Source organism: Hesperophylax consimilis, chromosome 10 (assembly GCF_061612785.1).
Source record: "Hesperophylax consimilis isolate HC1 chromosome 10, BYU_Hcon_1.0, whole genome shotgun sequence".
NCBI classification, from domain to species: Eukaryota; Metazoa; Arthropoda; class Insecta; order Trichoptera; family Limnephilidae; genus Hesperophylax; species Hesperophylax consimilis.
Genome location: NC_142845.1, coordinates 21,750,640 through 21,775,876, shown reverse-complemented (window position 1 = coordinate 21,775,876; position 25,237 = coordinate 21,750,640). Strand labels below are relative to the sequence as shown.

At 34.7% G+C, this 25,237-nt stretch overlaps 3 protein-coding genes across 7 annotated transcripts in view; all 3 read left to right on the top strand.

Moving 5' to 3' along the window:
- The first annotated feature begins 2,433 nt into the window (after positions 1-2,433).
- Positions 2,434-8,784, top strand: pre-mod(mdg4)-U. Of its 4 annotated transcripts, none has more exons than XM_089636157.1 (3): positions 2,434-2,498; positions 5,084-5,348; positions 6,199-8,784. In XM_089636157.1, the coding sequence occupies exon 3, from the start codon at positions 6,209-6,211 to the stop codon at positions 7,580-7,582; it is 1,374 nt and encodes a 457-aa protein (XP_089492283.1). In that variant the 5' UTR covers positions 2,434-2,498; positions 5,084-5,348; positions 6,199-6,208; the 3' UTR covers positions 7,583-8,784. The 4 variants fall into 4 exon arrangements, with proteins under 4 accessions (XP_089492283.1, XP_089492284.1, XP_089492282.1 ...); XM_089636158.1 differs by lacking the exon at positions 2,434-2,498 and adding an exon at positions 2,516-2,693; XM_089636156.1 differs by lacking the exon at positions 2,434-2,498 and adding an exon at positions 2,516-2,761.
- A 1,912-nt stretch (positions 8,785-10,696) lies between these two features.
- Positions 10,697-13,104, top strand: LOC149420458 (uncharacterized). 2 transcript variants are annotated; one of them, XM_089636155.1, is made up of 4 exons: positions 10,697-10,926; positions 11,010-11,111; positions 12,307-12,465; positions 12,753-13,104. In XM_089636155.1, exons 1-4 carry the CDS (start codon positions 10,794-10,796, stop codon positions 12,884-12,886), a joined length of 528 nt encoding a protein of 175 aa, XP_089492281.1. In that variant the 5' UTR covers positions 10,697-10,793; the 3' UTR covers positions 12,887-13,104. The 2 variants fall into 2 exon arrangements, with proteins under 2 accessions (XP_089492281.1, XP_089492280.1); XM_089636154.1 differs by having other exon boundaries at positions 11,010-11,243; positions 12,753-13,098.
- Positions 13,105-22,061: 8,957 nt separating this feature from the next.
- The window catches only part of LOC149420457 (uncharacterized), a 181,266-nt gene continuing 178,090 nt past the window's right edge, over positions 22,062-25,237 (top strand). The window contains exon 1 of the mRNA XM_089636153.1: positions 22,062-22,452. Coding sequence (XP_089492279.1) covers positions 22,440-22,452 — 13 coding nt within the window. The 5' untranslated portion in view covers positions 22,062-22,439. The remainder of the gene's footprint in view (positions 22,453-25,237) is intronic.

The following is a 25,237-nucleotide window of genomic DNA, read 5'->3' as shown; positions in this document are numbered from 1 at the left end:
TTCACATTGAACATTACTTGGCACTGGCTAGAACACTCCTTTGGGGTGAAAAGCCATTAAATTTATAAAAAAAAAATCTTCTATGGCGAGTGGTGAGTGGTTTAATTTATGGGCGAGTGGGTGATGGGAGTCGCTATATGCACAGCGACTAGTCGACAGGAGGCGTGGCCAACATATCCGAGCATACCCGAAGTGAAGTGTTTCGGCGCTTTATTTGAAATTGGTTTTCCGCTCAGATTTTTTTTGTGACGTCACGGCCGAGCATTTCCGAATATTGCCGAGCAGCCGATAGCTGATTATCATCTTTCGTTTCATACGATTCTTGCACCTTGATTTCATTTGGCTAGATTACATTACTATAGGGCCAATATCATAAAGTCGATTCCAAAGCCTTAATAAAGACTGTTTGGTATGGCAACCACATTCTAATTCCTGCAAATATAATTAACTTTTGGACAATAAAAGACTTGTGGTAGGCCCTATGTTCAACTTTTGTACAGATTCGTACTAGGCCTAAATATATTTAAAGTACCTATCCATCAACTGTAAAAGTTCATTTTCTTAGTCAGATGAACCTTGCCCTCGGAAAACATTTCGACATTTTTCTGCTTCAAGGACATTTTTATTTTTATAATAGTTTTTTTGGGCTATTGAATGAACAGAATAGGCTGAGATCAATTATGTTGTCTATGGTCGCATCTTTTTTAGATGGCCTTGAGTTTCCTCTACCTTGTCTACTGCTTTGCTCCGCACGGTAGGTACTGCTTGTATATCTGTGGTTAAGTACTGTATAATTCCGTTACATACAAAAAGCCCGAAGATATCGATCTAGACTGTAGCGATGGGCGGAATCGATGAATCATCGATGGTTTACTCGATCTTTTTTACCATTCGAAATATCTCGATTCATTGTCAGAATTAATTCGAATGCAACTCCGAGACAATCGTTTTAAAACGTCATCGAAAGTCGTCGCTGTGATTGGTCAGAAATAATCGATGCCAGCCAAGCGTTGTGATTGGTCAGAATTAATTCGAATGCACGGTCCGAAATAATCGTTTTCAAATGTCATCGAAAGTGCAATCGAGACAATCTCTCTGAAATGTCAAAAATCATTCGAATGTTCAGTCCGAGACAATCGTTTGCAAACTGTCAGAATTCGTTCGAAAACGCAAATCGATTCTCACATTCGAGAGGTTATATTTCGATATGTCAAAATATCTCAGATTGCTTGACAAACGAAATATTTTATAAGTACATTGTTGGCTGCCTACTGAAGCATGTTGATGTTATAATCAACCTCGTGTGTGAATTTTAAATTATGAATTAATACTTTTAGGTGACGATTTACGTTTCCAGTAGGTATAGTTTATGTGTAAAAGATTTTCATGGTGATAGTTTTTCACAATTGAAGGTTTAATACCTACCTATGTTATTTTTAGGTTATGTATCATCTATTCGGGACATTCGGGTAGTGTATATTTAAAATAAAATAAACCAATAACTTAGTAAACATCATTTTTATATTTAATGCTGATCGGATTTCACTACAACCGTAGCTTCTTCGGGCAGTATACAATATTCAGTATATATTAAACTCATCAAGTGACATGTGTTCGTTCATATAAACATAATATATCTGCTACCTATGCTACGAACAAATATATTTAATTTATTTGAAATTAACATGAATGAAATTAACATCGGTGTCTCTTAGTCCCTAGCGTTGTAATAGCAGCTTCAAGTGAAATAACATAAAATAATGTGATTTTATTAATATTGACGCAAAAGTGACAAGAGAGTAAGCTTGGAATAATTTTATAGACAGATAGGTGCATTTCGAAAAGAGGGAAATTCCCCAAAAACCAAAAATAATTCGGACTTATTTACAGTACCTGTCCTATCCACCTAAATAACGTAAAGAAATTCAGAAAATATTTTTCTTTGTACTTAAAAAACTTGTATAGTAATTTATTTTAATTGTACGTATGTAGATATTCGAATTTTATTAATTATTTATAAAAATGTTAATTGCATATGCATACATATTTTAAATTCGTGGCTAGCAGGAATAATACTAATGTTGCTAGCAGACAACAAGGGAATCATTGCCAGGAATGAAAATTAGTGATTGAAATTTCACTAGTACCTGCTTACCAAAAATATTGCCATACTAATGAAAATAAATTACAACCGGAATATGCAAACAATTTTTTTTACGATAGGAATAGTCTTGATATTCGAGTTTCTATTTTCGAATCCTACCCCCCCCCCCCCCCCCCGGAGGAAAAATTTTTGCCCCTGTCCGTAGCTATTGCTCCCGCACTCCAAGCGATTCATTCGAATGGATCATTCGATTCTTTTGATGTTTCGGTTAAAAAAAATCGATTATATAATTATTTCGATCATTCCCATCACTAATAATCTAGAGAGTGGTATATTTATGTTTATGGGTTTATCTATGGTGCAAATGTGAGCGTAGGTGAGCGGTTTTTTTATGGTAAGTTTGTTTATATTTTGCATGATTTATGTTTAGGAATGTTGTGTATCTTTGTCAATCTTTAATTTGCGGGTTGCATTAGCTGTGGCTTTATCTAATCGATGTTTTTGTTTAATCGTTCGTCGTTTGAACAATTGAATAGAGAACGGCATTATCTTTAGCCATTGGTTTGAACCTTCGTAATGATTTTTATAAGTACGTGAACCTTGGCGAAATTGCCTGCCTCATCAATGTATCTTATTTACTTAGTGACTTATCAAAGGGTAAACCAAAAACTTTCATGAACTGTGCATCTGGCATCCTAAAATAGTTTGGAAGGAAACAGGGTCTTGATGTCAATGTTCTGTGTCCAGCATATTTAGTGCGCCGCGTTATTCGTGACGCCGGAAATGCCACGCTTTTCTCCACAATGTCCAATGGCGTTGCAATTATTGTAACTGCCGCAGATAGCTGTAGCTGTATGCAATAGCTGTCAAACCCTTTCTCTATCCATTACTTACTAAAAATATTATGTCACGTTATGAAGTTAGGGTAAATATTTCCCTAACCGTCGCACTTTTAATAAGAACATATTATTGAAGTTACGCTTCGTTTTAACTTAAAGGCGGCGATACACATGCCTGTAAAATGGAACAGTAGCTTGCATGCATGTTAATGGCATGTACAAGTTACTGGCGCAATGAGAATACACATGCAAGTTAAACTTGCATCCAAGTTGCGTCCTTGCATGCCTGTATTTGCAAGACGTATACACATGCCAGTCACTAGACAGTACGTGTCTCAAATCACTCTGAGACTGAGTAGTCTCAAGCTTTTTGGCAATGGAAAACATTCGAAGTGAATTAAATATCATCGTATTGCAATTGGCAGTACAATGTGTGGCTAATTTAATGAGAGACTGAGCTACTGGCATGCCCGTACCTGTCGCGACGTTCACACATGCCGGTTTCATAGCCCCCCTCGTCCCCTCCCTCAACTTGCATGCCAGTAAATCAAATGTTGTGCAATCTACTTGCAAGGCAGGTACAGGCATGCAAGTTAGCGTATACACATGATAGTAGCTGGCATGTGCAAGGAGCTTGCATGCAAGTGTGCCAGCTACAGGCATGTGTATTCCCGGCTTAATTCTGCAAGAAACAACGATTTACGTCGGGATAGATGGTAAAAGATGCATTATAATTACATTTTTATTCAAAGTTCATAATTTTCCATATAAAACGAAATCTTTTGTATGTAGTGAATCTAAATACACACAAATCACTTAATTAACCCAAACCAAAAACCTAATAACCTATTTTGTACATGTAAATAGTTTGTAGTAATTGTTGAAACGAAATGTATTTACCATAATCTGAGCCTAAAAGTGCGGCGGTTAGGGAAATTATTACCTTATTTCCTCAAATACAATCATCAAAAATGCATGCGAATTTCACAATACTGAACAGGGTAAATTTCCGAATTCTGCTTAACGCACGCAATTTTTTTTTCTTCCGAAAACACCCTCTATCCCAACATAAATCGTTGTTTCTTGTACCTAGAAATTACGTTCAAATCCAGTGTTATTTTTCAAATTTTTGCATATTAAACGTGCAGCAGAATTCGCAACTTTAGCCCGAACAGTAATGCTTGTCTACAATCGGTAATAAACACATATTATAGCATTTCTATCAACATTTTAAATATAAAACGAAATAAACACATAACATTTCCACATTATTTAGTTAAGGCGATGCCATACATAGTAATGCAAAATCATGTGTTTTTGGTTTGAAAATTTGGTCGCCTAGAAATGTTTCAGATGCTTTAATTAAATACTGCGAGTAGAAAACATCTTGGCCTTTGAAATAATCGAGTAGTTTTTAGATAAGTCTTTTTATAAGCCCAGAAAAAAATAATGTAAAAGGCCTATGAAAACTGCTAGTTCAAAATTCTCATACTTACAAACCCATTTTCGGTTATGATTTTATTGTATAATGTGGCAAATTAAGTTATTTATAAAATGATCGGAAAAAAATTTAATATTTATGCCTGAACATCCACAAAATAAAATAAAAGGTACTTTTTGGCCATGTTTTTTCTTGCATAAATCAAAACAGGCGGATGGTGTTAAGCGGGAATTTAAACTTTATCGCCATCTACATAAGGCTTGTTATTGATAGCGGCTCAATTTAAAATATTGACGTAGTGCATCGCCTTAAGTAAAACCATGACCGCCATCTACAAAAAACTGTAAAAAATAGACAGTCTCTTTTTCATCTTGAATATAATACATATTCATACGAATAGACAAACTGAATGAAAAAGCACCTTGTTAAACCAGCATGAAGCAGTTTATCAAAGTGCCAAACACCACGTTTTTAAAACAAACTGATTTTCAAGTAGCTAGCAGTACCTTCTCTTCAGAAAATAACAAGTTTGTTAGCATATTACGTAGGTATAGATTTTCTGGCTGATCTATTCTCAACTACAAGACGCAATCAACCAAGTTTGATATCTCAGCATATCAAATGCTAAAATTATTTGTTTCACGAATTCTTATACCTACCACAATGATCAATGATGAACATAATTTCTATTTATTTCAGCAAGCCGAGCATTTCTGCAATAACATCCGTATTCTTCAGCAAATTTCTACACCAATAAATTTACAGAAGTGGATTTATTCAACGGAAACGTGTACCAGACACCTTCATTCTATTGGCCTACCTCATCTCCTGATTTGATAAAGACATTGATATCCTGGTTCCTGGTAGATTCCCTGCCCAGCGAGGAGAGCTCCACAGAGCTGCAGTGCAGAGCTTAAAGAGGCTGGAATCTAAGAATATAGAACCTGCTGAGAAACTGCAACAGGTAACAATTTAATTGTATGAGTGGAGCATTAACCTCACCAAATCTACCTTCAGAATTTAGTAAGAATGCAATTAAATCTGTCAACAAACAGTATAAACATTCCCTTAATTTCGATTATTCTCTTCATTTTAAGGCAAGGTTGGGTAGCGTGTATAGAATTCTTAATAAGAACACTGCAGAACCTCCAAACCTTAAACCAATCAATATCAATTGAGTTACGTTTTTGATGCAATTGATAATTATTGCTAATTGATCTTTTCCTTGAATTGAAGCGTTTGACAATTTGTCAAGATTTACCATTGATAGGAGAATAATGTGTATTTTGATAGAGCGCATAGAACACACAAGCATCATTGATTTGATGCAGCGGAATGATTGTTTCGCTGTGCGATTGACATTCGTTCCTTACAATTATAAATCTAGTAATTAAATTCCCACACTTTAGGTTATGTTTCCGCAGACGTCAACTGTTGACTGGTTGATTGAAGTTCCGTCAATTGTACTTCATTGCACATTGTCAATGTCTTAAGCACATTAACAATTAACATTGATCGTCTCTGGACCCCATTACCATTGCCAAGAGGTCATAAACATCTTTCTTTCAATTGCTTATCGAGAGAGACAAATTAGAAACCATTTAAAAAATATTTATAGTTCGATGCAAAAAAAAAATCTTTTCATCCATGGTTATAAATTTAAAATAAGGAAATATTAATTATTATCAAAATTCCCAGTCGTAATTATTGAGATCCACCAAAATGAGCTCCGCGATTGACCGGTTGGGAGTCTTTGATCTACCACATAGTTAGTACTTACATATAAAGTTAATAAATGTGTTATGTTTATTTAGATCCCGTATCATGGAAAACCCAACTGCGAAGATTTTAGAGTTCTCTAAGACACAAAGGGGGAATCCAACTGTTATGTACCAAGGGTATGAATACTCCAAATTTAGGGAAAACGGGAGTGGAGTTATCAGTTGGAGATGCAGGGTGTCCTTTTCCACCAGATGCAAGGCAGTATTGAGGACCCAAGAAGAAAACATCATTGGAGAGGTCCCACAACACTGCCATGATTCGAATCCTCAAAAAGCACATGCAAACTTTCTAACGAATATGATGAAGCAAGACATAAAGGCAGAGGGTGCAACTCCAAGGACTGTTATTGAAAGAATTTTATCTGTAGTGAGTGACGATATTGTGAAACACTTACCAAAGCAAGCCTCACTCGTGCGAAACCTTTTATCACATAAAGAAACAAAGCCTATCCCTAATCCAGCTACAAGTGCTTTTGATATCCCCGAGAAGTACACAGACCTCATTTTACATGATACGGGAGCTGAAGACCCAGAAAGGATATTGGTAATTGGGTATAATTATCTGGTCGCAGAATTGCACAAGGATGCTATTTATGGAGACGGTACATATGATAAAGCACCTAGTATGTTATTCCAGCTCTATACATGGCATGCTAAGATTGGAAATTCATATCCACCGTGCATCTATTTTCTGTTACAAAGTAAAAATATGGATACATACAACAGAATGTTTACCATAATGAAACAATTGGTACCCAGTATAATGCCCCAAAAGATTCTGTTGGACTATGAAAAAGCATGTATGTCTGCAGCTCAACTTGCTTTTCCACAAGCAGAAATAAAAGGGTGCTACTTTCATCTTTGTCAGAGTGTTGTAAAGAAAATCAACAGCGTTGGCTTAAAAACAGTGTTTGAATCTGATATTGATATGAAGTTGAAACTGAAGTCCCTACCTGCTCTCTCTTTTGTACCAATGTCAGACGTTAAAACTGTTTTTAACCAACTAGCTGCCACATTTCCGGATGACGATACCTACAGTGAAGTTCTCTCATACTTCGCGTCCACTTTCATTGAAGGAGTTGTAGGCAGACAACCCCTCTTTCCAATTGAAATATGGAATCATTTTGAGGCTGCTGCAGAAAGGACTCCTAAGACTACGAATTGTTGTGAAGGTTTTCACGTTGTCTTAAACTCATTGTTTCATTGTAGTCACCCAAGCGTTTGGAACCTATTAGATGGATTAAGAAAAGATATAGCTCGCCAGCGAGTATTATTAGCCGATGCTAACACAGGTCAGCCAGCGCTAAAAAAAAAAAAGTATGAAAACCTCAGTTTGCAAGTGGCGATAGTTGTAGAAGAATATCAAGACCATGATGACAAATTGGGATTTTTACGCCGAATGGCCAACCTGCAGTAATAATCGCGGCACGTTATATTACGTCAAATTCTATTGAATATGTTCCAAATGTTTTGGGTACTACAATGAAATATTGGTAAGGCATTTGGAAAACCTTCACAACAATTTGTAGCAGCATCAAAATGATTCCATCTATAAGGGGAAGAGCTTAATTGAAGTTATTCTCATGCACAAGACTGTTGAAAGTAGCACTGTTTTACTCCTGTTTGAGGAAAGTAGTTTTAGTAGCAGAGATATATGCCTTTGCATACAGCAGAATCTTTCGATGCCAGTTTCAATATGGTACACATTATCTCTTAATACCTAACGGAAAATAAATGCACGGTGGATATGAAATGTCGATCTTAGCATGTTCATACCTTGCTTTATTTTATGTTCATATCTCTTCTATACATTATAATGTAAAATTTTACGGACTTCTAAAAGTTTCACTATGCTTATATCTTTTTGCTAGGTGATCAGCTTCGGTGTAGTGTAAAATGAGATAAGCGTACTTCTCTAGGATAGGAAAAGCAGTTGTAGCTGGATTAAGAATTAAAAGATGTGTCTTTATGATTTAAAAGGTATGGTGTAAGTGAGGAATGCTTCGGTAAGTATTCCAAAATGTCTATTTAACTAAAAATGGATAAAACATTTCCAATAACATATCCCGGAGTAGCACCGATGACCTCATGTCTCGCTTCATTATAGTTTTTTTGTTCGTCTTTTTGAGGATATAATCATGGCAGTGTGTTGTGGGATCTCTTCAATAATGTTTTTTTTGAATGCCGTCCCTGGTGGCAAAGTTGGCTGCATCGATGACCTGTTTTCCCTATATCTAGTGAATTCTACCTGCATCTCCAGTTTTGCCATCTCAGCCGTGTTTGTTTGTGCTCAATATTATTTTCATCACTACTGTGTATAGATTACAAAATATAAATATATACTCTTGCAAACATAATTATAATACATCTTTTAAACATTTTTTTTTCTTGATCTGCACTTCTCTAAACTTTTATAATTATACTTTAATGATTATTTTCCTTCACTAATATGTAGTTACCTATAAATCTGTAATCATTACTTTTTCTTGATGTATACTTTACTTTTCTAAGCTTGTATCGTTAGACTTTAATGATTATATAAGTACCTTTGTAAATAGTCATACTTCGATAATAAAAAAATGTGTTTTAATAATTTAATATGATAATGTATAAGTTCATTGGGCCGTATATTAATAAATTGATTTTAATAAATGCCAATTAATTGACTTATCTCCATTATCCTTTCCACTTGCATAATATAGGCTCTAGAGCAGGAACATCCTCATTTGGTCTGGCCTGCGAACACACATGATTTGGCCCAAAATTTTTTTTAAAGTTGTAAAATGTGTTAAAATATCCACATATATTTTCTTAATGATTGCTAAATGTACAAAAATATTTTCCATTTGACAAAACGTTGTCCAAATACACACAATATTGTCAAATGGTATTATCTACACACAAACTCCAACAGCTCAGAGGGCTTTGAAGCAGAAATGGTAATATCTACACAACCTCCACAGCTCAGAGGGCTTTGAAGCAGAAATGGTAATATATACACTACACAACCTCCTACAGCTCAGGGCTTTGAAGCAGGAATGGTAATATATACACCACACAACCTCCTACAGCTCAGAGGGCTTTGAAGCAGGAATGGTAATATCTACTGAGTTTTTCAAAATTTAGAAATGTTTTTCAAATTCAGACTCCATACGGGTATGAGACTGTTAAAACACGATAGATCTTTTCCAAAACGGACAAATATACGGAAATATTTTGAAAAACGACAGATATGACTTCACACTGCCGATATATCTTCGATTCGACCCTATATAAAGCGTTAACGAGACGTTATGTGATATTATTCATTTGCCGTGTTTGAAAACGAAAATTTGCGCGGGACAAGTCAATTGAGGAGTATACGCGTATCCTATTTATGCGCGGATCTCGTCGCGCGAGCGGCGCGAGATACCTCTCCTCGCGGTCTAGAGGCAGAGCGTTCGACACTCGTTATGCAGGACCCGGGTTCGTATCCCATATTTTTATAACTTTTAATTTTTTTTTTTATCACATGCTACTTATAAATATGTCAATAGACAGAGAAAATGAAAAGAGAGAGAGAGAAGAATACTAAAAGTTTGACTTCCGTCGTGCGTAGGCTTGCCACACACTGTATTTTTTTAATTACGTAAAATGAAAAATCGCTTTCGTTGTGTGGGATGACAGCCAGAATAATTTCTGTTGATATTTTCTTTTGTTCGTATTCCTGATACCATATTAGTGGCTAAAATTTTTGCCGTTTACTCTATGCAAATTCTAGGTAGGTACTATTTTGGCCGAACTCGAAAAATAAAATAAAGGTATTTAGGCATGTCATATAAAAAACGAAATATTTAAAAAAAGGTTAGGTTATTATATGATATCTTATGTTGAGTTAGTACAGTTAAGGTTAGGTTGGATTATTATAGGTTAGGTTATATAAAATAATAATAATACCTAAATAAATAAGTTGCTTTATAAGTAGGCACTATTTTGACGAAATATTAATTAATATTTTATTTAAACTTACGTTATTCAATTGTTTCTAGCCGTTCCGTTTACCAATTAATCGTCCAAAATAATTAATTTATCGGCTGGACTTGGCGGGACGTGCGAAAAATGTTATCATGTCGTGTTATTGTTCTTTTGGGTTATTGTTTTTTTATGTTATTAGAAAGGAGGGGGTTTTATTAAAATGGTTAAGGAGTCAAACGTAATCAGGCGGGGAAAAGATGTGGAAATTTTTGTAGTTTTGCCAACTTTTATATCTTATCAATTGACAGAAATTATTTGAAATGGCTGTCATCCGGTACACGAAAGTACTCTCTCCCATGGATTCGAAAAATTATTGTGAGGAATCCAGTACTGGTACTGGTAGAGTGGTTTATTTATGGTACTGGTTTATTTATGTAGTGAGCGATACCCCACGCAAATACATTCAGAAATTCTACCGATTTTCTTATCAAGTCTACCAATATTTTTCACTAAAATCTGCCGATTTTTATTTTCGCGGTATGGCATCACTGGCCAGACGTCAAAGCAGGTATATTTATGCGTCAAAGCAGTCAAAGCACTGCCATCTTCAAAGTGAAAACATAACACCAATGGTATATTTATGCACCAATGGCACCAATGTGAGTGGTTAATTTATGACACCAATGGTGTGGTCAGGTGTGGTTTATTTATGCAGAAACGTTTGCGAAATGTCAAAATTGCAAGTAGCGAGTATACTGAAAACACCGGATAAGAAATTAAATATCAGCTCATCATTTTCACCAATCGGTACACATACTTTAACCGTGTAACATTTAATCCTCTATTTTAGTGAAAATCAGATTTTGATTTATTTCTATTTATGAAAACAGGAACACCTAATCGTGAACTCACCGGACCTTCGAAAACTGCCTACACCCATTCCTGTACACTTAACTCGTATGTCGAAACCTGGAATAGTCTACAGAAGAAAGGTTTGTTGCTTTGCAGGACAATTCAGGCCTTGAAACTACACGAACTTGTTGGCGGAGGTTATCCTTCCCAGTTGATGTCACTATGTGAATCTCTCTTAGAAGCTAGTAATGGAATGGAGCATGTTGTTGGAGGTAACGGTTTGGATGGTTTTTCTTTAAATTACTTTGTATTTATGGTAAACTTGTCGAATTCCCCTGCATGCTGCAGGCTTGATCAACAACACTTGATTTCAACTTAAATATATATTTATGGTAAACTTGTCGAATTCATCTGCATGCTGCAGGCTTGATCAACAACACTTGATTTCAACTTAAATATCTAATTATGTATTTATGGTAACTTGTCGAATTCCCCTGCATGCTGCAGGCTTGATCAACAACACTTGATTTCAACTTAAATATCTAATGGAGGCAATTATTTAAGTTATGCACAAAATAGCATGCAGAAAATAGGTTTTTTGGGTTGTTTTTATAATTTATGCGTATTTCCTAACCTCCAAATTTAACTTTGTGATAAAATGGAACTTGCATGCATCTTACCATCTCCCACCACATAATTAGTTACTTCTTGTAGAAATTAAGTTGAAACCAACTGCTACTTATATATTTTTATGTATTAATCGTGTAGCGGTATTCGACAAGTTTAATGTGTTTATTAGTCACAAATTAATACCCAGCATTCCAGATAAGAAGGCTGACGGATATAACCAGGGATAGTACCCCAAGTCTCTAAAATCTCCGGATTGCTGACGTGACCATCCAAGAGGTTATAGGCCATTATCAGCAAAGTATAACCAGGGATAGTACCCCAAGTCTCTAAAGTCTAAATACCTTAGAAGCCTTTTTTAATTTTGTAATTTGACTTGCCACGTGAAAAATCGATAAATTTAGTTGCTACAGAATCGAACAATATTAGTTGTTCCAATCAACTATGTATTCTAGATAACCTTTGCAACGCTGGCTTTTTAAAGACAACGCAATCTATCCCATCAGCGGCACTTGTATGTGACAAAATGTATGTGTTTTAGTAAAACTTCATGGATCACAACGTAATATGCGAGATCCGCGTACAGGGATAGATACCGATGTATGTGAAAAAATATTCTTTTTATTTAAATACTTTACCCCACAATGTGTTATTAATCAATATATTCCTTATATTTAGTTAATTTTGATGGTTTTTTATCGTTTTTAGGAATGCAAACATTATCCAAACAACTAAATGCTTTAGCGAAGTTGTGCTCAACTCCTGAAGCTATTGTCAACACTTGGTCCGCCTCTAAACTGGCTCTAGAAGTGGAAACATGCACTCACAGGTTTGCTGCGGAACATCAATTGAAAAAACTTGTCACTGGTATATAATTTTTTGCTCATTGCTTATGAAATACACATGCATAATGTGTGCCCATATAGAAAATTCACTTTTAAAGCACTTTATGTGGGTGTATATAAGTATGAATCATCACATCACAACACAACTTACTATTATTTCTCATTACCGAGAGGATCTTAAATAATACTATTATCCAATCTTTATTTGTTCATTATATTTATATCTTGGTGTGTTATTTATATTTGATCCATAAATTAGAGTAAATATTACAGTATAGTCTCAATACTATAAAGGTATAATATTTTCAGAGAATATTGCGCATTGCCGAGAAGAGTGTCTCACAGAAGCCTATGTTAGTTCCTGGGAATATAATATCTACATTGATAATGCCGCTGTTGATTTGATCCTAGCGGAGATGGGGCTCACAGCAGAAATACACTAATTTAATGACTGAAATCTGTACTTCACTTTTCAATATCAAATAATCATAGGTTTATTAATAATTTAGTTCATAGAAAAATAAAGATTTATATATATACATATGTTTTTTATGTGCCTATCTATTGAGTTTTTATTTGATCAAAATTACCACTCATCCCAGAATAAACTTTTCTAACGAATATTGGCAACAGATCTCTCTACTGCCCATATAAGTAATAATAATAATAATGTGCTTTATTATCTTTTTTGCTGTAACAAATAGACCTAATGATATCCTCACTGGGATCTCCCGTGCTGAGGATTTCATTTAAATGTGATTGAAATTTAGTAGTGTGGATAATATAAAGTAATTATAAATATATTCTGATTTCTTAATTTTTTCCCTATTTATTTTTATTTTATTTATTTATTTTTGTATATTTATTTATACAGGGTGTATCGGCACGTACCCGACAAACTTTAACCAGCTATTCCTTAGCACATTTGGAGTAAAAAATGTTATGGGCACTTTGCTGTCCAGTAACATTTTTTTTTAATAAAAAATTTACTATTCATATTTTCACCACATGTCACCACTGTTTTATCCTTTGTCAAAGTTTGAAAACCCACCTGCCAATATTTTATTCGAGTTTCGTTGAATAATGTACGTACCTACATTAGCGCGCTTTTACGATCACAACGAAATGGCATGGCACCATTCGTCTCATTTTTAGCTATTATTATTTAGTGTGTATGAATGAGCGAACACGCTTTTTGACACACTTGCTAATAACAGCTGTTGAACACGAGAAACAATGCCAATGACAGTGACGGAGTGTGGATTTTTTTTTGTTTTTAATTGAAAAAAAATGTTACCGGACAGCAAAGTGCCCATAACAATTTTTACTCCAAATGTGCTAAGGAATAAATAGCTGGTTAAAGTTTGTCGGGTACGTGCCGATACACCCTGTATACATTATTTAAAAAATGTTTTGACTGTCCAACTAGGAGGATTCCCGTTTCAGGACAGTCAAATTAGGATGAGTATTAACATTTTGATAACTTGTTTGATAAGTATAGTATTAAAATAATAATGAAATAATAGGTATATGCACTTTTAACTGGTGCCTAAGCCTACTGACATATTTTGTATAAACATGAATAACAAAGAGAAGAAATAGAATAAAATAAAATATCCAATCAAACAAAGATTAACTGCTGCTTGGGTAGCATTCTAATTTAAAAGTACTAGGTAGGTACATATATACACATAATGATAAAGATTAGAACATAAAGGTATTTATTTTTTCATTTATTAGAAGAACTGTATCATCCACAAAACTTATGATTTCACCTTCAAATTCTGTGTGGCAAAGGTCAATAGAGAATTAAGAAGAGGATTGGACACAAAATACTTCCTTAAGGAACCCCGAATTTGACGTCAATAAACTCGCTGGATATGTTGTTAAGTTTTACCATTTGCTTTCTATTTTCCATATAAAATTTTAAAAATATCAATTCGTTATCACGTTATCAGTAATTCCTATATTTATTAGTTTTTCGAAAAGATGTGATTGATTTATTGTGTGGAAGGCTTTAGAAAGGTCGAGGAATATTCCGAAGCAGAGTTCGGAGAATTTTTAATGTATTCAATTACTAAGGCTATGGCATTGGATGCTCCTAGATTTTTTCTGTGATAATAGTTTGTTTGATTCGAGGTAATTGATGAGTTGATTTGTGTTGTGAGGATGAAGGAGTGGGGAGGGGAAGAGGAAGGTTGGGAAATACCTGGCTATTCTGATCTTGTCACTAAGCATGGCTTTTCGATTCTGGATGGTGGTCTTTCATGACGGTGATACTGACGGTATCTACTGATGTGGAATGTGCCACAAATATATTTAAATTTTATGTGAAATAACACATTTAAATTGAGTAATATTTATTTGCGCATGCCGGGTTACGAATCCGCGGCCTCTGGATCCAGATGCGAGGTTCTTAACTGATCAGCCACCAATAATCGCATGCTGTGATCATTTATTTGTTTCAGAATCCAAACATCGTTTATGTGACCGATTATTTTATTTTACTTATTACAAGATAATACATTACAAAATAATAACAAATTTATCATGTATTATTCCCAGTGAGTTTACAAAACTCATTTCGGGAAAGACAACATTAATTACAACTGCAATTACAATTACGATTGACAAGAAAACATAAATAAATTAAAATAAATAAACGCAGATGTCATTATGGAGTTCCAATGAAAGATTGTGTTAGTCATTAATAAAACTGCTGAGGAAATAGCTTTTAAGAGCTTTTGCCAATTTTTTTTTTGTTCGTTACTAGGTAATGCGTTGTATTGCTTATGTGCAATGTATTGTAAGGAGTTAATTCCAAATTTAGTCGTGTAAGTAGATGACGATAAGTGTTTTTGATTTTGTGATCGTGTTTTGTGCTGGTGTATGTCAGCATTAAAGACTGGTTTAGTGTTGATGTGTGAGGAGTGTTGAATTATTTGTAGAATGGCAGTTGTGATGTTATACTTTGGCAGAATCGTAAATGGAAGTATTTGTGTCTGTGAGTATATATCTTTGACATGTGTATCCCATGGCATATTATATATATTCCGTACGGCTCTATTTTGAATGACTTGTATTTTGGAACTTTTTTTTTTGGTAATGGTGCCCGAGATACTAACTAGATAACTCAGGTGGGAGTGGATCATAGCATAATATGTGGCACGCAGTAGAGATGTGGGGAGCACACCTTGGAGTCGATAGAGTACACCGGTTATCGGGGAAATTTTAGATTTTACATTCTCAACATAGGAGTTCCACGAGAGGTTAGAGTCTATGAGCAACCCCAAATATTTCGTTACTTGAACATGTTGTAGCTTTTCATTTCCAAGAATGATATTCATACCCATGTTATCCTTATATCGCCTATCCTATATAATTATTATTTTTAATGAAAAAACTAATGTTTAAGAGATGATTTTTTTTATGCTTAGCACAAAGAATAACATATTAATAAATTTTGCTTAAAAATAATATGTTATCCTTTGTGCTATGAATAAAAAACTTTGTCTCTTACACATTAGATTATCATTAAAAATAATAATATTTGACAAGTCAAGATATTTTCACCAATAAATGAAGATATAATATGTCTATATGCCATCTAGTAGGAGATTTAGCTTTATCAATGCCTTTCCTACAAATATAAAGTTGGTTGTTTTCTAGTGAAAAAAATCTAACAAGCAATAATTGTTGAATGAAAAATACCAGTACATATTGAATAATTTGGTGGGTTTTGAATAAGCCGAATAGCGCAATTGGTAGAGCACCTGACCGGCAATTAGAAGACTGCGGGTTCATTTCCCGTCGGCGGCATGTATTTTTCTTCGGAATATATGCAATATATATTATTGTTTAAAAATAAAACATTCATAATTATTATTTAAATAATATAAATAGTTTGAATTTTAATCAATTGAAGCAAACAGAGTGAAACGTGTTCCTTTCCCGTAATTCATGGTTTGGCTTGTAAAAAATTTGTCCAGTTTTTACGAACCCTGAGAGGTGTTAGGTACATGCCTATTAACCATGGTTATTCACGTGGAATTCCAATTATCGTAAAAGATAAAAAAAGTGTAAATTCAAAACCAATATAATTTAATTACAACAGAAAATTGAAAAGCTGACCGAGCTCGGAGATATAATAATAACAAATGTATTTATTTATTTATATTTATTAGACAATTTGTAGAGCGCCGATTTTGTGAGATATCACCTCAGGGGCGCTGTTTACACTAAGAATTTGTAAAATGCACAAATAGAGATATTTATAATAACTTTTTTATTTGGGCAAAAGCTAAGTTTCGCGGTATGAGCGTAGAACACGATGTATTATTCATATTAATTATATCAATCTAATAATAAAAACAAGGGACTTTCACTCAATATCTGCAATAATGGACAGTTTTAGGGTACTTACACGGATGTAACACATTTTTTTTAAAATATAATTTTTATAAGTACAATTATTGTAATAATAATTGATTGTTAAGCCAAACCGCATAGCATGAGTGCTAAGTGTTTTGCAGTTCGTAGGTGCAATTGTTCGTTCCTGCGATTACGACGTTAGAAATCGTTTTTTTTATTATTTGCATACTTCCTTAGTCAGTTATAAATGTTGTTGATGTTTGTCCCAGTATAGTCACCATCGTTGACTTTACTTTTACTTTTGGTAAAATCAATGGATTCCCTTGGTAAGAGCACTATTATAAGTGATATGTCTATCTAGCACATGTAAACAAACACAGTCCAAAATATAAATCAAGATATTTGGTAAACCTAGGTGATTTGAAATATTTGTATTTTTGACCTCAAATCACTTGTTCCAAATATCTCCAGGTGGGAAGTCATTATAAAGGGAGCTCGTTTGAATGAATTTGTGCGTAACGATAATGGCTCGAAATAATGTGGAACCCACCTGCAATCCACTCTTACTCCGCAGTAGTCCTACGATACAATAAACCACTACGAAAGCAAGACTCTCTTTTAAAATGATTCTACTGTACCTATGTGTAAAATTTTGAAGCTCATACCTTTTATTTTACGTATCTATATGTTGTATTATGATTAAATAATAGTGGTGAAGCATGTAAAATGATTAGATTATCTATCGTTAGTAGTAGATTAACAGTAGTACAAGAATATGTATTGGTATTTAAACATTCAAAAGTTCTTGGCGTATTGACTTGCATAAATAATTCAAATCACTAAATTGTGTAAAGAACTACACTTAGATAAGTACCTACTTTATATTCGGTACCAGATCAATACACCAATTTTTAAGTCCCACAGTTGAATTATTGGGAACGCTAATGTTGCCATGGTTTCTTGGAAGCAAAACATTTGCATTGGGCTTTATTTGGACAGACTTGCTTTTCGATTTAACCCGAAAATCGCGATGACCCAAATAATGATAAAAAAATACAAGGGACTTTCACTCAATATCTGTAATAATGGACAGTTTTAGGGCACTTACACGGATGTAACACATTTTTTTATAAATATATTTTTTTTTATGTGACACCTAACTTCTTGTATTCCTTTTTTACATGAATACCGCACGCAGAGGCGGATTTGCCCTTAGGCCTATGTAGGCCCGGGCCTAGGGCGGCCAGATATTAGGGGCGGCCAATCGTGACAAAAAAGTCACAGATGATAACAAGAAATTACTTCCTAAGTACCTAAATATTCTACGTACGAAATAGCGATATGCAAGAGCGTGTTCACACACAGCACACGGCGCGCCCCCACGTCCCGCAGCCGCCCTCGCCTCACCTATCATGCTCCGTCGCTCGCCCGCTCGCGTATTTCCAATCCCTACCGTGATTCAGTTGCGCTAGTGACTGAACCGCGTTAGGTATTTTTATGCATAATAGCGTGTTCACACACAGAGCTATAATATGCGTGGGATGGCGTATTTCAGCATATCGCTGAAATTCCAATTTGGAATGTACGGCGAGCGATATGCCGAAATACGCCATCCCACGCATAGTATAGCTCTGTGTGAACATGCTCTTAATCACCTTACAAAAGCTATAATAAATAAATAAATCAAAGATTATAAAATAATACAATGATAAGATGTTATTTATGCCTGTTATGAACTTTCCACTCATGATAGTGAATAATAAAGTGTGACATTATACCTAAAGGTATTTTCTTTAAAAAATAAAAATATATATATTTTTTGTTAAAATCTATGAAAAAGGGTGGGGGGGGGGGGGGGGGGGGTGGAGGAACGTAGGAATAGGATTAAGAGACAAAGGATTTTTATTTCTTTTTAGAATTGTTCTAAAGTAGCCTACGGAGTTCGGATTTGTGACATCTATGGTCAAAATAGATAAAGCATTGCAATTTGCAATAACTCCGTGTTAAAATAAACGGCTGGCCAAGAAAATGTTTTAAATAATTACAATAAATGTTTTACGAATGGTAGGAAATGTGGTCCATTTTTGGACCGAAATCAATCGCAGAAAAATAAAAGTGGTCCGTTGTCCATTTTTCGACCGAAATCAGCAGAACTAAAAAAACGACTGGGTGCTTACAAATCACTTTATAATAAATTTAATTTTATTACTTAATTGACAAAACTAAGCCCGTCTGAAGTCGAAGAAAAGGCAAAATCATTGCAAATGATTTATTCTAGTGATTTAGAAGCCCATTTTTCAGAAGAATGTCTCCATTTTCGTGCTCACTGCAGTGTGAAAAATAAGGATCGAAACAATGCTGTCAGTTTGTTAAAATGGTTACGAACTGAAGATCTTCAAACCATTTATCCAAACGTGGATATTGCTCTTCGAATGTGTGTGTGTATTCCCGCCAGTAACTGTTCCGGAGAACGATCATTTTGTTGTTTACGACGTGTAAAAAATTATTTACGCACAACAATGGCGGAGCAAAGGCTGAACAATCTTGCTTTGCTTAACATAGAAGCAGATTTTTTAAGGAAATTGGATTGCGAAGATCTAATTAATGATTTTGCTGCACTTAAGTGCAGACGAGAATTGTAACTGCCAGATTTTTGTTTTGAGTTCAGTTTTTTTTAATGTTAGATAATGCTTTACGTAAATTTTTTTACCAACGTTTTAATTTGTATTTTAAGTTTAGTTATTATATTCGAATATGTACCTTAAGTTGATTTTTATTTAAAAGAGGTGCTGATTTCTTTTATTTGTTTGGAGACTTAATAATAACTTTTTATCCAGCCCGTATCTGGCAACCCTAATTGTAACTGTGAAACACTTATATATTATTGCGTGAGAAAATAAACCTCAAACTAGTTAAATAAATTAAACCTAAAACTGTTTTCAATGTTTTATTCAAATCCTAGAAACCTTAGAAAGTATTACAAACTAGCAGCTATTATAGTTAGCAAAATTTCTGAATCGATTTCGATAAAAGTTGTCAATAAAGTAAATTCATTATGTAATCCAGAGATGGGCAAACTTTTTAAGGAAAGGGCCAGATAAAATAAAAAATTATCTAGGCGGGCCGGAAAAAAAAAATTAATTAGAAGAGTATAAGTGGCGTTGTTATGTTTTGTCATGAAGTGTCGTGAGAGGTTGAATTCCTTAAATACCGCTACAGCTTCATTGCATATGAGGCACACAGGTTTATCCTTAATATGTGTAAAAAAGTATTTCCAAGTTCACTCATCTTTAAAAATACGACATTCTGAATCAACTTTACGTTTTGTACTTGCCAATGTAACGATCAAAAATGTCAAAAACACTACTAAAAAAGCACAACCATAGAAACACGAGCCAGGCATACAGCCGCAGAGGTGACTTGACACTGACTACGCACGCGACGTCGCGTCGTGAACCTGTCCGAACTATACTGATGAACATTGAACGATTGAACACTGACCTTGACAACAAAGGAAACGAAAATGGTAGCGCCCGATTCGTCCCGAACTTAGCCGAGCAACACACGCATTGCACTTCACATCGCCATGCATTCGCCATGCTACCGATCTGCAAAGCGCGAGGTTGTGTGCAAACTAATAATAGATGCAATAATACCGTACTTAAAACACAATGAGAAGGAAACCGTTAAGTATTCTATTCTATCTACGTAGAAAATACATTTTTTTCAATTGGTAAATTGTGGTAGGGTTATTCAAAACAATGTCGCGGGCCGGATTGACTAGCCTGGCGGGCCAGACTTGGCCCGCGGGCCGTACTTTGCCCATCACTGATGTAGTCTATAGTCTATATCAGGGGTCTCCAAACAACGGCCCGCCAATGTCATCAATCCGGCCTGCGACAATCGACAATTATACAGTAATTGAACTAGCGAATTTAGCAAGCGTATTTTTTTACATTAATTCCACACAGGAGGCTTTGAGGAAAATATTTTCCCTCACGACCTATGTCATCTTAGGTGATGCTGTGTGGAAGGTCTTTTTAAGGAAGGGAAGGATAATAAGTTCTGAAAAGGAAAATGTATGAGGGGTGGGTAGGAATCTGGGGATTAGTGTGTCCAGGAGTGACATACGTATGAATACATTCCTCCAACTGCGGTGCAAGGCGATGGGTCAAGATAGTCCGGCTGGAAAGGTCAAAAGGCCTCCCTCACCCAGTCTCTCTCGATCCGGCCCGCCACGCAGCAGGTGGGCAGACGTATCCGCCGCCAAGACCTGGACAAATCTCACCCCATGAACCATGAATGATAATGGCAGGAAAATCAAAACGGTTTTGACCCTAGGAACTTACTGAAAAGTTTGGATACTCCTGGTCAATATGATGGGTACTGAGAAAGGGGCGGCTACATTGTCTGGGGCCTAGGGCGGCCAAGACTGCAAATCCGCCTCTGACCGCACGCGAGTCCCAACTGCTCCCATCCGTCTGGAGCCAGTGAGACTATGGCAACCCCAATTGGGATGTTCTACAAAATATATATATATATATATATTTTTAATTCTTACATAAATCATGTACGACTACCATAATACGAGGATGAGCCTAGTATGGTAGATGAGAAAACCACCAAAATTGTAATCTTTATCTCGTAATTGTAAACATAAAATATATTTTTTTAAATAATAATTAATTATGGACGAAAATATATACTTCAGTACTTATCTTATTATAAGTAGACATATTTGAGTCAGAGGCCTAATAGGCGATATCATACAGGTGAAACATCGTATGGCATCAACAATAAGAATTGGGAGCATTTATTTTAATTCTACTAAGAAATATCATAGTATCGAGATGATCAATTTATTTTATTTAAACATACATATTATCAGATCAATCAGTTGCCTTCTAATTTTAAGTGTATTAATGAAGAAGGTATAACATAAGGTAGAATGGCTTTACAGGATGATCTTATGTAAATAGCAGGCCGACTTGATTCAGTGTCCTGGCCTGGGTTGAGGCGGATCTGATTATAAAGGTAGCGACGCTTGTTGATGAATAATGAAGGTACATAGACTGATAAGAACATACTGAGGGAATTGTGTGCTTAGCTACTTAGCAATGATTTAATTTAAAATGGAGTCATGCGGCGTATCTCGCGAGAGGTAATCTTTTAAACAAACACAAACAAAAATCGTTTTGCCTACATCAAACAATGGAAGAAAAGATGTCTTTATTCGCTGCGAATCGTGTTATCGAGTCAACGTCGAACTGTATTCCTCTCACGGGCAAAATGTAGCAAAATCAACCTGCCTTATCGGGAAACATTATTTGTGTAAATTATAATCGTTTTATTGCATTAATTAATATTTTATTTTGGTGGGGAGATAAGTAAAAATTTACTCCAATGGGATAAAGTATTATTGTCGTCTTTTTAAAGATACGTAGCTTAAATATTAGATGGTGATGGTGAATGTAGCATTATTGAATTTAAACGAAACGTAGATTGTAATAATTATAATTTTTCGATCGATGGGTTGAGATAAGTGTGTTTTTTTTTAAATATCGCGGACGTGCACCTCTACAACTTGAATGCTGAAAACGAACTTTTTGTCTTTTGACCAAATCAATGGATTCAGTTGGTAAGTGTACTATTTTCTTAATATTTTTATTTTCAACATGTTCCACTAAGATTTATTGAAAATTAGACACTTTTAATTAAACACACTAATTTCGGTAGTCAGTGCATGAGTGCGTGATTTGAAATTGCATTCCTGCGTAATGCATAAATTTAATTTTCAAAAGTGGAACTGATAAATATAAATCATATCTGACAAGCGATAAAGAAGGTACCAACATTATTTTATTAAGTAATAATGCTTTGTTTGAAATGTGTATTTCTTTCGTTTAAATGTTTGAAAAATATCGTAATTTTTCAAGTTTCCCAACAATAAGTAGGTAAACTTCTTTTGAAAAATAATGATTCAAAACGTCTACAATTCTAATAATAATAATAATAAATATACAATTTATACATATTATACAGTGTTATAAAGGTGAATAATAATAGCTTTTCCTCACCATAAAGAGACGAGGCTCTTGTGTTTGGTGAGTGAATCCTAGCTCAATTATATGGAATCATGTAAGTAAGTAAATAATATTTTTTCAAAACCAAAGGGATAAGTAAGAAATAGGCAAGATTTATCAATAATACAGTTTCAAGATTTGAAGGAAATAATAATAAGAGTAAGATATGGACTTTTATAGTAGTTTTAGGTAATTTTTTAATTTTATTTTAAATTCCTGAATATCTTCAATATTTTTTAGATATAATGGAAGGATGTTAAAATATGTTATACCTAGATAGAGATAGGTATTTTGTGTGTGCTTTGTATTGAGTTTTGGGATTTTGATAGTTTTTTGATATCTTGCTGATGAATTGAATTGTAAGTTATTTAACTGTATTTTATTTAATGTCCCGTAATTTTTCACTTGTCTGCTCTAGTGTAATAAAAAAAATGGTAATTTCAATGGAAGTGTGCCAAGGAGGTTTCTCCTCTCCAATAATATAATAACTATGAAATAAATAAAATGAAAACAGGATTAGAAAAAAAATAAATTATTTTATACTCCCCAAAATAATACCAAATTAGTGCAAATAAAAAGTAGTTTTATTGGTCCTCGTACATTTATTAATTTAAATTTCAAAATCAATTCAAATGATATAAAAATAAAATTAAAATAACAGGCTACGTAAAACATGAATACATTCTTTGAGTAAAAAGAATTAAAATTGCATTTCATTTTTGGAATGGCTTAATGAGTAAAACCTCAAATTTTAATATTTAATCATTGAGGACTCTCAAATGAAATATTTGAAACAGAAAAATCATTATTTAAAAATATACCGTTGCATCAAGTAATTGAACCCAGGGCCTCAGTTTTTTTTGCTCTGCCACTGGGCTAATTCGACTCTATCCCAATAATAATTAATCTTTCATACTTCCTCTAAGAGCTACAAACATTATCTTCATTTTTTTTAACCCATCTTTATGTATGATTACAAGATTCTAGCTGAACTTAATGCAGTCTAGATAGTGTCATATAAATATATCCATTTTTATTTTAATGTGCGACATCTAGTGATTTTTCTCCAGGTCTAGATTTTTTTCAATAACTTAATGAGAGTTAACCCTCAAACTGTAATATTTAATTATCGAAGACAATATTAACGTCTCTCAAACGAAAAATGTGAAACAGGAATATACTGAAGAGGATAGGGTCGAATCAGAGCCGTATTTGTACTTTTCACAAGTATAGGCCACTTCGTTTGCGCCGCCCCCTACCCCCTTCTTGGAAATTGTCACCGATAATATCTATCATAAAAAAAAAAAAAAAAAAAAATTAAAAAAAAACATAATCACTCACTTTTAGGCTGCCATTAGGTGACACACAATTTTCAAAATAAATATTCAAATGTAGGAAGTAGGTAATCAAAAATAAAATAAACTTTAAACTTAAAATTTAATAACAACAATTACAATTTTTTTATTGACAAAATCATCTATAATATCTTCATAGCTTATAGTATTCATTAAGTCTGCTTCAATGCTCAGAAGAGCCAAAGAGTTAAGTTTTTCTTGCGACAGTGAAGACCTTTGGTAATTTTTCACACGCTTTAAACAGGAAAAACTCCTTTCTCCAGAACAATTTGTGGCCGGGGTGCAAAGTGCGATGCGGAGAGCTATATACAAGTTTGGATAAACATTACATTACATGGGTGGGCTGGAACCAAACGCTCATCACTCCTGGACAGCCTGAACCCCATATTCCTACCCACCCCTCACACCTTTCCATTCCAGACCTTCCTTTCACTTCATATCCTTAAAAACAAAAAAAAACAAAAAAAAAAAAAAAAAATTAAAATCATGAATATACATAAAAACAAACATAACATCTTTACAGCGGCGAGTAGCAGGCGTCCCCGGTGCGGGCCAAAACTGTTGGTAAATTTTGCCAACATTCGCGGCCTGCACACAAATTTAAATTCCGTCCATCACCATCTTTTGTCCCAACGTCCCAACCTTCTTTTCCTATCCGAAACTCAGATAGCCGAGCCGCCAGACTCCTCCTATCTGGACTGCCCGGGCTTTACCCTCGCAAGCAAATTCCGACTGAAAGGAGGAGTCTGCCTCTATAGTCGAGCTGACGTCAACTGTGTGCGACTATTGAGTCTGGAAAACTCCAGATTCGACGTAATGTGGGTGCGCGTCAATCTTGCCAGTACGGCAAGATTCTACGCATGTCTATACCGCTCACCGAACCATAGCGAATCAGACACTTCCGAGCTCTTCAAACATTTGAGCGATACTATTGATGATCTCTTGCCCCGCTACCCTTCGGCCGAGTTTGTTGTTCTGGGGGACT